This window comes from Manis pentadactyla, chromosome 1 (assembly GCF_030020395.1).
Source record: "Manis pentadactyla isolate mManPen7 chromosome 1, mManPen7.hap1, whole genome shotgun sequence".
Classification (NCBI taxonomy): Eukaryota; Metazoa; Chordata; class Mammalia; order Pholidota; family Manidae; genus Manis; species Manis pentadactyla.
In genome coordinates this window covers 193,623,049-193,636,779 of record NC_080019.1, presented here as the reverse complement: position 1 = coordinate 193,636,779, position 13,731 = coordinate 193,623,049, and the positions used below count along the sequence as shown (strand labels likewise).

At 54.8% G+C, this 13,731-nt stretch overlaps 1 protein-coding gene across 4 annotated transcripts in view; it reads left to right on the top strand.

The window, feature by feature from the left end:
• PRDM15 (PR/SET domain 15) overlaps window positions 1–13,731 on the top strand; it is an 80,047-nt gene that overhangs the window by 45,113 nt on the left and 21,203 nt on the right. For all 4 annotated transcript variants that reach the window (XM_036876885.2, XM_057504841.1, XM_036876884.2 and 1 more), the window contains exons 13-19: window positions 2,255–2,422; window positions 4,368–4,462; window positions 6,893–7,024; window positions 8,679–8,813; window positions 9,133–9,296; window positions 10,118–10,197; window positions 10,406–10,525. In XM_036876885.2, the coding sequence (XP_036732780.2) occupies window positions 2,255–2,422; window positions 4,368–4,462; window positions 6,893–7,024; window positions 8,679–8,813; window positions 9,133–9,296; window positions 10,118–10,197; window positions 10,406–10,525 (894 nt within the window). The remainder of the gene's footprint in view (window positions 1–2,254; window positions 2,423–4,367; window positions 4,463–6,892; window positions 7,025–8,678; window positions 8,814–9,132; window positions 9,297–10,117; window positions 10,198–10,405; window positions 10,526–13,731) is intronic.

The following is a 13,731-nucleotide window of genomic DNA, read 5'->3' as shown; positions in this document are numbered from 1 at the left end:
GGAGGCTCACCTGTGCTGTTGGTACCTGCAGGAAGGAGGCTCACCTGTGCTGTTGGTACCTGTGGAAGGGAGGCTCACCTGTGCTGTTGGTACCTGCAGGAGGGAGGCTCACCTGTGCTGTTAGTACCTGCTGGGAGGGAGGCTCACCTGTGCTGTTGGTACCTGCAGGAAGGAGGCTCACCTGTGCTGTTGGTACCTGTGGAAGGGAGGCTCACATGTGCTGTTGGTACCTGCAGGAGGGAGGCTCACATGTGATGTTAGTATCTGCTGGGAGGGAGGCTCACCTGTGCTGTTGGTACCTGTGGAAGGGAGGCTCACCTGTGCTGTTGGTACCTGCGGGAGGCAGGCTCACCTGTGCTGTTGGTACCTGCAGGAGGGAGGCTCACCTGTGCTGTTAGTACCTGCTGGGAGGGAGGCTCACCTGTGCTGTTGGTACCTGCAGGGTGGAGGCTCACGTGTGCTGTTAGTACCTGCAGGGTGGAGGTTCACCTGTGCTGTTAGTACCTGCTGGGAGGGAGGCTCACCTGTGCTGTTGGTACCTGCAGGAAGGAGGCTCACCTGTGCTGTTGGTACCTGCAGGGTGGAGGCTCACCTGTGCTGTTAGTACCTGCAGGGTGGAGGCTCACCTGTGCTGTTGGTACTTGCAGGGTGGAGGCTTACCTGTGCTGGTAGCGCCTCTTGGGGGCATCAGGCAGTATCTGGAGACACTTGGTGTCATGGCTGGCTGCAGGGGGCACTTCTGGCACATGGTGGGTGGAGGCTAGGGAGGCTGCCGGTCATGTACAGTAGACAGACTGACTCCACCACAGAGTGACCAGCTCAGATGTCACCCCAGCTGAGACCCCTGGAGGTGGGGGTCCTTAGATGTGCAGCAGACTGAGAACCCCGGTCAAATTCACTCTAGAAAATGGGAACGTTTTCAAGATGCAGCCTTGGGGATTAGTGTTTTTGGCAAACGTTTGCTGACTCTGGGAGCCGGTCAGTGGGCCAGCCAGGGCCCAGGAGTGAAGGTGACACAGTGTGTTCAGGGTCCCCTGCTCTGGTGGGGACACACACTGTGAGCCACGCTATGGACCCACCTGTTTGGGTGGCCTAGGGAGGGGAGGGCAGCTCAACCAGGCACCTCATGGCCTGAGTTCTGGGGTTGGCGCCGCAGGCAGGCTGGTGGGCAGTGCGGGCGCCCATCTGGGCCTGCTTCAATGACCCGCGGATAGAAAGATGTCCTGGCAGGAACAAAGTTGGGGGACTCTGGTGGGGAGGAGGTTGGGGGTGTGGGGGCAGAGCAAAGAATATAGCTGAGAGCTCTGGCTGAGGCCTGTGCTGGGTGTGGGGCGGGGTGGGGGTGTGTGAGTGATAATGGGGTGTTTATCTCTCAAAGGGGCCCCAGAAACAGGAGCGTCTGGTTAAAGTTGGGAGAGACCAGGTGGTGGGTGGGTGTGGGTGGGAAGGTGCTGGGGAAGGGGGGAGAAGGGAGGTGCTAGGTGGGCTGTGGTGGAACAGGTGGGCTGAGCCCCAGGTGGAAAGCGGGAGGCCCTTCTGAGGCTGCAGAGGAGAGGGGTGGGAGCTGTGGTCAGGTCACCTCAGGGAGGTGAGAGCCTGGGACAGCTGGGGCTGACTAGGGATAGGTGGGGCTCACCAGGGACAGGCGGGGTTCACCAAAGGCAGGTGGGGTTGACCAGGAACAGCTGGGCTCACCAGGGACAGGTGGGACTCACCAGGGAAGGTGGCTCTTCACAGGGACAGATGGGGCTCAGCAGGGATAGGTGGGACTTACCAGGGAGAGGTGGGGCTGACCAGGGACAGGTAGGGCTTAGGCTCACTAGGGACAGGTGGATAGGTAGGGCTGACCAGGGACAGGTGGGGTTCAGCAGGGACAATTTGGGCTCACCAGGGACAGCTGGGCTCGCCAGGGACAGGAGGGGCTCAGGGCTCCTACTTGGTGAGGCGTCACCCCTAGTGCTGTGGAGGTGTGGCTGTGTCGTGGGGAGAGCGGCTGGCGGGGTTGGTGTGGAAGGAGATGAGCCAAGTGAGCACCTCTCTCCTGGCGAGGGGGCCTCGAGCACTCGGCCTGCGGCTGTGCGCGCCTGGTGCTGGATGCCCGAGGCTGCGGCAGTGCTGGGGGCTTCCCCTGGCCGCGTGGTCCTCCTGTGTCCCCACCCTGCGCCTGACCTCTCTGTTGTCCCGTGGCCCGATGTCGAGCCTGTGCTGTGTCGTCGCCCTAATGTGGCTGTGTGCTGGCTTGCTTTCTGGACAGATGACAAGACGTTCCAGTGTGAGATGTGTTTCAGATTCTTCTCCACCAACAGTAACCTGTCCAAACACAAGAAGAAGCATGGGGACAAGAAGTTTGCTTGTGAAGTCTGCAACAAGATGTTCTACCGCAAGGACGTCATGCTGGACCACCAGCGGAGGCACCTGGAAGGTGAGCCCGCTGCCTTGGGGATGAGCTCGTAAGGGGGGCGGGCACAGCTTGGCAAAGCCCCTTGGGATTCTGTTTGCTGGTGCCCCCCTCTGGTGGGCGATCTCCCTCTGAGCATCTGGCTCCAGCATGGAAAGGTCCTGTTGGGGATTAATGGAGGGAAAGGAATGGTGTCTGAGATCAGCTGTGCTCACGGGGCAGAATTCTCCGGGAGGATGCTGCTAGCAAGGCCCTGAGTGATTTCTCCCTCGTTGCTCATCCTCTCATGGGGTCCCTGATGGCCTGAGCAGCTCATAGCATGCTTGGGGCATTGGGGGGCTGCCTCTCCATGTGCTGGGCTTATGAGATCCAGGCACAAGAGAAAGGTGGGCATCTGTGGGGTGGGTGGAAATGAGGGAAGACTGGAAGGGAGGTGCGGGGTGTGGGTGACCCCATGGGTGGACCCCCAGCTGCACTGGCAGCAGCGCCGAATGGGGAGGCACAGGTGCCAAGGGCAGGGAAGCACCTGGACTGCAGGTGTGTCCTGATCCTAACTGCAGCCTTTCTGAAGACCTGCTTGCACAGACCCTCTTTAGAGTGAGCGTTTTAGTTTTGGTCGTCCTGATTCTACCCTCAAAGCCACTGCCCTCTTGCTGACCTGAGCACCTTTACATAGAGTTTGAAAAATACCATTTTACAAAGAATTGCAAATAAAGCATATGTGTTGAAAAAGAAAGGGAAACAAAGTTGTGTGTAAAGTCTATTCCACACAAACGTGTGTACACATGCATCGTCACACTTTTTAAACAAGCCTGGGGCCTCGTTCTCTGTCACTTTGCACTCTGCTGTCTCACCTGCCGTGCTTCGTGTGGCTTTGTCGGGCCCACCGCTCTTTCCTCTGTGGTCTGTCAGGCGGTGCAATAAGGGCCTCTAGCAAGCTGGTTGGCCTTGGGTGAGCTGCTGTGTGCCTCAGTTTCCTCATCTGTGCAGTGGGGTCACCCTCGTCACCGGGTGGGTCTTTGAACAAGACCCTGCTTTGGAGCCCCTGTGGGCCCCTAACTGCCAGCTGCCATCAGTGCTTCGAGCAGTTGGGGGTTTCCTGATTGTCAGATACCTAGGTTTCATTTTACGGCTTCGTACATTTTACAACTGACGCATAACTCCAGTCATTTTCCATGGCAGTAAAGTAATGCCATTTTGTGCTTTTCCCTTTACTTAAAGTTGGAGCATAATGTAAGGCCCTGCTTCAGACCTGGTGCGCTTTATGCCCCTGGGCATCTTTTGGAGAATGATGCAGTCAGTCTCTCAGGTCCAGCTTGCAAGGGTGTTCTGAAGTCTGGCTCTGCATTCGCACCACAGTGTGCAGGAATATTTCAGAATGGGTCAGCAGTGTACAAAGACCATGAGAAATGAATTTCTGTCTTCGTTTTATTCAGAGGTTATGTTTTTCATGCAGACTTCTCAAAGACAAGTCTGTTTTTGATCCCAATCATGAACAGTTATGCTTAAAACCATAGAGATTTCATTATTATCTGCCTTTTTACCCTGATCCTGACTAGTTTAATTTGCAAGGATGAGTATTTGTGCCTTTTCAATAAAAGTGCCTGCCTCCTCCTGAGCCCTTAGGTTGGGTAAAACCGTGTCCTTTAACGGCAGCTCATTGGAGCTCTTCCTCAGGGTAAAACGTGAAACATCTGCTGCCCTCATCCATTCCCAGCTGTTTCATATGTGAGAACTGTTGACCGAACCCTGTGGAGGTGCAGCCGCTCCTCCTCCCCAGGAGCCGGGTGAGAGCAGCGCTTAGCTCTGAGGCATCGCGTTCAAGGGATGCCATTCACTCACCTGTCCTGCTGCCACGGGCAGCTCTGCCCTCCCTTCATCCAGCTGGAAGTACACTAGGCCGAGGGGGAAACTGACTGATACTTGTGTGTTCTGTATATTTATTCTCTTGCTTGGGTGGGGGTCCCAGGAGTGAGGCGCGTGAAGAGAGAAGGCCTGGACACCGGCAGCGAGCATCTGGTCCGCTACAAGAAGGAGCCCTCAGGATGCCCCGTGTGTGGCAAGGTACCTCTTGTGCTTGGTTCTAGGATCTGGAATGGAAAGCCCATCATTTCCTTAAGTTAAGACTCAGAGCTCTACCCAGTGAATACTGAAGGGAATCTTCAGGGTCTGAGCAGATGTCTGGGTATCTGAGCTGTGCACCCATGCGTTTCTTGTCCCTGATGTTTCCTTCTCATTGCTGGCAAGGTGGGTCTCCATAAATGTGCTTAGAATACGTGACTTCTCCTTTATGGCCTGTTTCCCCTTTTGCCATGATTTTCTGCTCCCAGCCTCATGCCGTCCTCTTTAGTGCTGCTGAGATGTGTCCCTGTGCTAGACCGGAGCCCGGTGCGCTGAGGAAGGAGGAGGTCTGGGAGCCTTTCTCTGCCTGGGCAGTGCTGGCCTCCTCAGTAGTATTTCTGAGTGAGAGCGCTGACCGACCCCAAGGCCACAGGCATGCTGTGGCATGTTCAGTGGATGCTGATGCTCCCTGAGTGAGCAAAGTGTGCCATTAGTCCCGGAGGTCTCCAATGTGGGCCGTCAGTGAGGACACTGGACTCTGTATGTCCAGAAGCACACTGCCTGTCAGAGGAGCCCCAGGGCCACATCCCATCACGCCACTGCTCATTGGCTCATGCTGGGAACCCCGTCCTGGCTCTGCTGTCTGGGTCATGACAGGTTGCCACATAAGTGGTGTTGCTGTTTGCACACAAGCTCCTTTGTCTTGATGGAAGTGCTGTTTCTTGTCCCTTAGACTCGGGAGTTGGTGAAGGTCAGCCGTGTCCCCAAGACTAGAGTTAGAACTCAGCCCTTGCGATCGTAGAGCATGCGCTATAGAGTGAGGGTGCCCAGAGGGGCTCCCACGGGGCTGTGTGTCACCACGAGGACCGGTACGGAACTGCCAGCTGTTTGAGTGCAGCTGCTGGGCCTCAGCCCTGCACAGTCCGCATGAGCCATCTGGCCCTGGGGCCCTGGAGCTACAGTGCACGCCAGCTGCCTGGGCAGCTGCCAGGTCTGGAGAGCAGAGAAACAGAGGCTGTGGGCCACCTGCCAGCTGTGACTCAGCCCAGCCTCCTGGCACATGGCTAAATCACCAGATCTTTTGACCTTCTCAAAAGAGAAAACCCAAATCTGTTTTTATGTGAAATTTCCAAATTTTTCCAAACACAAAGCAAACAGGCCAGCGGGGCGATATGGCCCTTGGGCCTCATGTTGATCCTCGGACTTACAGTCTGGGCAGGGGGCTGACAAGCCTGGAGGTACAGAGGGAGCTGGTGCCTTGGGACATGAGCCCAGGTGGCCAGGCCCAGCCACACACAGGGCAGGGTGGACAGAGCCTGTGCTGTGTCCTCGTCCTGGTCATCCTGCCTGCTGTCCACTGGCTCTGGGGCAGCACTGGTACCATGTCCCTTCCATGCCTTTGAGAGGTCTGTGTGTGAAGCCACCCAGCTCTGTGACCAACATTCAAACACATTTTACTCTGAAATGTTCATCAGGTACCCACAGAGGGTTGAGGCAGGCAGTGAAACAGCATGAATGTTATTGAAACTGAATTTTTTACTGCTTCTAACCATTTCTTGTCTCCAGCCCAGTCTGCCTTGAGAAGACAGAGGTGTTGGCTGCCTCTGTCCCTCCCAGGAAGCCCACCTGTCGAGTTAGCTTCCGACCCAGCACCGTGGGCTATGAGCGTAGGGCAGTTGGCCCCAGATCACTAGAAATCTTGAAGAGAGACATCCCGTGAGAACATTGGCCCTCTGTTTATTGGAAGTTGTTTCCTTTCATTCATGTTTCGCGTTCTCTCCCTGAATGCGTGCAGTCAGGCGAGCTCCGGGTTCCTTGGCTCCTAGGACTGGCTGTCAGGCAGAGGCTCAGATTAGTGGCAGGCCCTGGAGCAGCCTCTGCTCCCTGTCTGGTCTGCGGAGCTCTGTGCTGGTGGTGCAGGGCCACAGCTGGCCTGTGGCCTCAGTGTTCCCATCCTGGCCCAGTGCTTGCCCCAGAGGGATGCCCAGTGGGCGAGTGTTGGGTGAGTGATTGAGTACACACAGTCGTCACGCCAGACTGGAAGTGGCATGAGGTGGGGGGAATGGCTGTGCACCATGCCTGAAACCTGGTGCACCCACGGAGGCTGGGACTCTTCTTTGATTCCTTCTTTCAGAAAACTGCAGCTCTTTCTGTGATGTCCTGGCTTCTTTGTAGGCCCCATCCTAGTGACTGGGTAGTATTTACAGTGAAGACTGTGTTAGAGCAAAGCATGTGTTTAAACGGTGAAGTGAGTGATGGTAATTCTAGCACCAAGTGGTTATTTGTGTCTCAACCCCTGAGTTGTTGGAACTAAGCTTTGGGGGAAACATGCTGCATTTTGGGGGCCTGGTTACGGTTGTCAGGGAAGCCCGCTACGTGTGTAGCACGACTTCCACATGGGAGGCTGCTCATGCTCGGCTCTTCTGCCCCCAGGTGTTCTCCTGCAGGAGCAACATGAACAAGCACCTCCTGACACATGGGGACAAGAAGTACACTTGCGAGATCTGTGGGCGCAAGTTCTTCCGCGTGGACGTGCTCAGGGACCACATCCACGTCCACTTCAAGGTGTCGGCCAGCATCGCCCTTCCCCGGGTAGTCATGCGGAGGCGCGGCAGGCCCACGGGTCAGCGTCCTGACACACCTGTCGGCTTGCTCACCTGCCTCTCTCCAAACGAGTCCTTGTGACTCGGCTGCGTCTCCCGCAGCCTACCTGTGGGGCTCCAGACTGGGCACTTCCCGGGAGCAAGAACAAGGGTTGGGATGGGGGCATGTGCTCCCTCCCTGCCTTTGAGGGGAGTGAGGAGTTGGTAGGAGCTGGGGGTCGCAGCAAGAAACGGGGTCACCACGGGCAGGAGAAGCGCCAATACAGGGAGAGATGATAGGCGGTGCTGAGGTCCAGATGAAGAGGAAAAGCACACCCACCGGAGATGCCTGCCTGCAGTGCAGCGACTGTCCCCGGCATTTCCCAGCCCCGGGGGTGAGGCATGTGTGTGGGAGGCTCCCAGTGCAGATGCCAAGCCACATGAGCCCACCTGAGGTGGAAGGAAGGGCCCAGGGGGAGCCGAGAGCCTCAGGGGGAGGGACTTAGACCCCCAGGGACCCGCTCGCTGTGTCCTGCTGGGACCTGATGTGCCAGTCCCACAGCCGTCCTGAGCCCCCACCGCTCTGTCTGCAGTGGGGGCCCTGAGGCCTTCACAGCAAGGGGTTCCTGCAGGGGAAGTCAGGGCCAGTGGAGGTACAGGGCCTGGCCAGTGCGAGTGCCTGTGGCTGCGTGGCCCCCAGCCAGGGGTGCATTCTCGGCTGGGTGCTTTCGAATGGACACTGCCATTTCTTTGCTAGTGGGAGAGACAGAAAGGGACTGAATTTGAATGGCTTTGAGATGGTGTAGTCGAGGGAATGAAAAGTAGGTCTCTGAAACCTTGTGCTTCAGGAGGGGCTGGGATGAGGGGACAGCGGACTTTTCAGAGGCAGTTGCTCTCCACCCCTTAAATTTTGCTTCAGAAGGAAACCCGGCACCCTGGCAGCCTTTGCCGGAAAATGGGTAGCGGGGAGGAGAGTGGACCAGAGGCCCTGCAGCCGTGGGAAGGAGACTTGGGGCGCCAGCAAGCAGGCCCTCCTTCCCTGCAGCTGCGCTCAGCAGGGCTGCTCCTGGCTTCTCGGCCGGTCCCCGCCCAGCTGAGTGTCCTTAGTTTCTTTGGCTCTTTGGATGCCCACCGAGGTGCATCTTGCAGTCTTTTTCAGAGAACTTCCTAGAATTTAGGACAATCCTGGCCAGGTCACAGGAAGGAGGCCTTAGAGCCCACTGACCACAGATACCACCTCGAGGCCAGATGTTAGGCATTCCCGAGTCCAGGCAGCACTGCCTGGGCTGGGATGAAACCCAGGGACATGGGGTGGGAACTTGCACCAACTTTGCTGCCCCCACCCTCAGCCCTCAGTGGGCATCAGCCCTAGGCATTGTGGCATTATCTGGATGCAGCAGGAGCCTGGTGGTTTTATGTCAGGAAGGTCGAGTGTGAGCTGGGGACCCGAGAGGACTGTTTGTATCTGGTTCCTTGCTTGTCATACAAGGGATGCGACAAGTGGGAGCTGGTGGGCCTTCCTACTCGGCAGAGCGGCACTGGCTTCTCCTTGTGGGCGAGTCTCACTGTCCTGCAGTGTAACTAAGCCAGCAGAGTGCCCTCCGCATGTAATGAAAACCAGATACCTGTGTTACCAGGACATTGCGCTGATGGATGACCACCAAAGGGAAGAATTTATTGGCAAGATTGGGATTTCCTCAGAAGAAAACGATGACAATTCTGATGAGAGTGCAGACTCTGAGCCTCACAAGTACAGCTGCAAAAGGTGTCAGGTAACTGACTGCCGCCTCAGGCGCAGGGCTGTCTGGACAGGAAGTTCAGAGAGCAGGGCTGCTGGACCCAGAGGCTTGGGCTGGGCAGGAGGGTGTCCCTTCCCAGGGTACCCCATGGGCCGTGCCTGTTCGAGGCTGGGAGCAGCTGTGGTCAGCCTCTTAACCCCCGACTGGTGGTTATGGTGGCGCCGCCCTGAGGAGCTGGCCCTCTCCCAGCCAGGTGGCGGGCTGCAGAGGGCATCCTGGGTGCCTTGGTGCATGGCAGTGCTGGCACTGGCCGAGGCCGGTGTGCTGGTGTGAACACTGTACCTGCTCGCAGCTCACCTTCGGTCGAGGGAAGGGGTACCTGAAGCACATCATGGATGCGCACAAGGAGAAGGGTTACGGCTGCAGCATCTGCAATCGGCGCTTTGCCCTGAAGGCCACCTACCATGCCCACATGGTCATCCACCGCGAGAACCTGCCTGACCCCAACGTGCAGAAGTGAGGCGGGGCTGGGGGGCTGGTGCGGAGGGAGGGTGCATTCCCTTGCAAAGGCAGGTGCTGGGGGCAAGCCTGTGTCCCCTGGAGCCCCATGCCGGGGCCTCAGGGAAGCACGCTTGCCAGGTTGGCTGTATTTAGCCCTCTCCCAGGACATGTTACAGAATAAACAGGCTTCTTGGCCTGCCTGCAGGACAGCAGTTAGGTCCTGTGAATGCTGGTGCCCCATCTGGCTGTGGCTCCTGGTCAGGACCACGAGTGAGTGCATGGTCCCCCTCACAGGCCACAGTAGCCAGCATGGATGGCCATCACCAAGTGCCACAGGCTGGCAGCTTGAACAACAGAAACGTGTTACCTCAGTTCTGGAGGCTGTAGGTCCTAGATCAGGTGTAACAGGGCTGGTTCCTCTGAGGTCTTGAGAGCGCCTGCCCCTGACTCTCCCCTTGGTATAAATAACTGTCTTTCCCCCATGTCCTCCCATGTTATTTGGTCTGTGAGTATCTGTCCAAATTTCTCCTTTTTATAAGGACAGCTGTCATACTGGATTAGGGCCATCCTGATGACCTTCTTTTTAACTTAATGACCTCTGTGAAGATCCTATTTCCAAACATAGCCACGTTCTAAGGGACTGTCCATCAGGACACCAACAGGAATTTGACAGGAACACAATTCAGCCCATAACAGACTAAAATCTGTGTGCCTCTTGTCACGTGCAAAGCACCTTTTGCCTCACTTTTGCTGATAACACTCCCCTCGGAAGTACGTTCTGCTGCTGGCAGTCCCACGAGGCTGCACGGCTGTCCTGAGCCCATGTCTGCTTCCAGGTACATTCACCCCTGCGAGATCTGTGGGCGTATCTTCAACAGCATCGGGAACTTGGAGCGGCACAAGCTCATCCACACAGGTAGCCTGGCCCCCAGCCGGCGGGTGGGCCCGAGTGGCCGGCCTACCTGCTCACTGCCAGAGAGCCCGAGAGAAGGCTCCAGGGAGGCCGAGGACGGATGGCTCCGTTGCCACTATTTCAGCTGCAGGTGGAGGCCAGCTTCCCTCCGGCCTTTCCCTCTAACACCAGGGCAGCGTGTGCAGGTTGGAAATTTGCTGTTTGTCTTCAGGTGTGAAGAGCCATGCCTGTGAGCAGTGTGGGAAGTCCTTCGCCAGGAAGGACATGCTGAAGGAGCACATGCGCGTGCATGACAACATCCGGGAGTACCTGTGTGCTGAGTGTGGGAAAGGTGCGGGTGCACTTGGACCAGAGGGCAGTGGGTGGGTGGCCATGGTGGGTGGGCTCGGGTGAGAGCCACAGCACAAGCTGGCCCATCCGCGGAGCGGTCACCGACCCACCTACAGGTGGCCCTGACTTAACATCATTTACTTAGAAAAAATATATGGATGAAGTATTTAAATGAGGGACTCAGAAGGAATAGACACCACAAACTGAGGATGTAAATTAGTTGTTTTAGAAGTATGGAAATAAGTTTACATGTGGTCGCCTGGAAGAGGAAATTGTTCTAAACATCCCCGTACTGTCTGCACACTCACATGGAATCCCAGGCTATTAACTACTGACTGGAACCAGCCACATACTAAGACACTGATTTACTGTGACCAGTGATAACTCTAACCTTTATTTTAATCAGGTGAAATTAGTTAAATAACCAACCCATTCACAAAACATCTCGCATCAGCAAGTGAAATGAGGGGAAAGAAAAAAAACAGACCAGGGTAAAATTTTAACCCAATTCTGTTTAAAAACCAAGACAAACTGTCCAGAAGGATAGACGGTGGCTCTTCCTAGCAGCCACCAGGGCTGTCTGTAGTGGCATGCCCCAGGACCAGCCTCATCACATGCGGGACAAATAAGGTCACACGTACCAGGCTAGAAGACCTAGCTGCAGAGGAAAGCAGGCAGTGCCCTCTTCCCCTGCCCCACCCATCCCCAGGACCATTCCGCAGAGGGGACAGTTTTTGTCTGCCCTCCAGAGTAACCCAGTGCGAGGGCAGCCTGCTGAGGCTCTCAACCAAAACATTAAGTGGGTTTGTGAGATAAAGTTGACCTGACACTCTTCAGAAGAACCACTGTGAAAGAGCCATTGTTAATGTTCCCTAGGAAATTTCTAGAGGTTTCTGCTTATGACTTAGCGATAGCTCTGCTGCCTTGTGCTCCAGCTGCCACCCCCACCTTTGTCCTGGGCCCCTTCCCTGCTTGCTGCCACCTGGCTGGGGGAGACTGTAGAGCAGGATAAAGATGGGAAGGGTCAGGGGGAGATGGTGTGATAGGTGGGCAGAGAGAAACCACACCTGGTCTCCCCAAGGACCTGGTAGCTCTGAAGTCAGAGCCACACCTTGTAATGTTGCATACATTTTTATATGAGAGATGTGTTCAATATTTAGTTTCATGATTTCCTTCATGAATTCTGAATAGTTTAATAAATGCTGGTATTGATACTTCGTTAACACATTTATTTCACATAATGTTAAAACACTGGTATCGTGATTTTGCTCTTGTGTATGACCCCTAGTACTTGTCTGATCTTCACTTGTCTTGCTTTTTATTTACTTAAAACTCCATCTTAGAGATCTCTTCATATCAGAATAGGTAAATATAGCCCTAATTCTTCTCCTAAAATTCTAATACGATTCCATCCTGTGGATTCCTATAAACAGACCCTTTTATTTATGTACAAAGGGTTTTTGTGTGTGTGCAGTCTTCTGTCATCACAAATGATGTTGCAGGAAACGCTCTTGCATATTATTACTTATATTGTTTCCTGAAAATTCTAGACCTGACTGGGGCTTATTCCGGTGAGAGGCTGTTAGAAGTAACTTGTGGCCCACCTCCTGACAGCCGTTTCTGTGCATGGCATGGTGCTGAGGATACATGGGACGTGTCTTGGTCACAGTCCCTTCATGTGCCGTGTGATACCTGGGACAAAGCTGGAGAAACAGCTGTGTGGCCTGTGTGAAGAAAACCACCAAGGAGAATGAAAGATGGCAGCATGAGGTGAGACAGAGGCCTCCTCCCAACACCACATATAATACGAAAATATAGATAATACAACTAATCCTGAAAGAGCAACAGGAAAGAGGGCTGTGCCAGACTGCACACACCTGGAGAACAGAGCAGACCTCACGGAACAGGGTAACACACCAAAGCCGTGATCTGGCGGAACCCAAACCCCTCCCCCACCCCAGTTCACCTGCGGGAGGAAGAGAAATGGAGCGGGGAGCAGGTGGAGGCCTAAGACTTCTGAACACCCAGCCCTGGAGATCTGCTTTGGGAGCACAAACCTACACTCATGGTGCTCTGGAGATTAGTGGGGTTGGAAAGCTAACACATGGAATACTTGAAGAGACTGAGATTCCAGCTGCTTATGGAAAACAGGGATCCACATCCAGCTTCTCTGGGACAAAAGAAAGGCAGGCAGTCTGAGAGACTTCCTAACAGTGAGGGGGCTGCTAAAGGGGCAAGGATTGCACAGAGCTTGCTGCTCAGGAGAAAGGACAAGTGGACAAAATTGTCTGGGTGCACTCTGCCCAGCAGGTTGGAAACCTTCAGGAATTTCAGGCACTCCAGCCCCCTGGCTGGCTACACAGCTCCAAGGCCCCCACTGTGATATGCAGCCTGCTGCGCCTACCTCCCTGCCAGCCAGCACCAGCTCACAGACCCCCAGTCCTTGCCCTGGCATCAGGCCAGCCAGAGGGAGGCCATGCCTACGGCACCTACAAACGCAAAGCATAGAGGCTTACACCTGTGTGCTTGGCCCACTGGTTCTGGCACTGGAGATAGGAATAGCAGCCAGAAAGCAGGAAACAGCTCTTTCCCCCACCCCACCCAGGCACCAACGTGGCTCCCCTGTGACCTCCGACATCACTCCAGGGGCTGAGCAGCTCCAGAGAGTAGAGCTTCTGGGCACTAGATGCTGCCACATATAAATACAAAATGTCAAAGGAACCTGGTTCAAACCAAAATCCCACAAACCCCAGGAAAAGGGCCAAGTGAAACTGAACTTACCAATCTTTCTGAAAGAGATTTCCAAGTAAAAATCAAACATGCTCATGGAGGTATAGAAAAATATTCAAGAACTTGGATGAATTCAGGACTGAGATTCAATCATTAAGGGATACAATATCTGAAATGAAACATACAATGGAGGGATTTAAAAGATTAGATGAAGTAGAGGGGATGGTAAATGGAATAGAAATTAGAGGAGGAATACAAAGAAGCTGAGGCACAGAGAGAGAAAAGGATCTCTAGGAATGAAAGAATATTGAGAGAACTGTGTGACCAATCCAAACAACAATATTTGCATTATAGGGGTACCAGAAGAAGAAAAGAGAAAAAGGGATAAGAAGTGTCTTTGAGGAGGTAATTGCTGAAAACTTCTCCAGTCTGGGGAAGGAGTTAGTCTCTCAGGTCATGGAGGTGCACAGATCACCC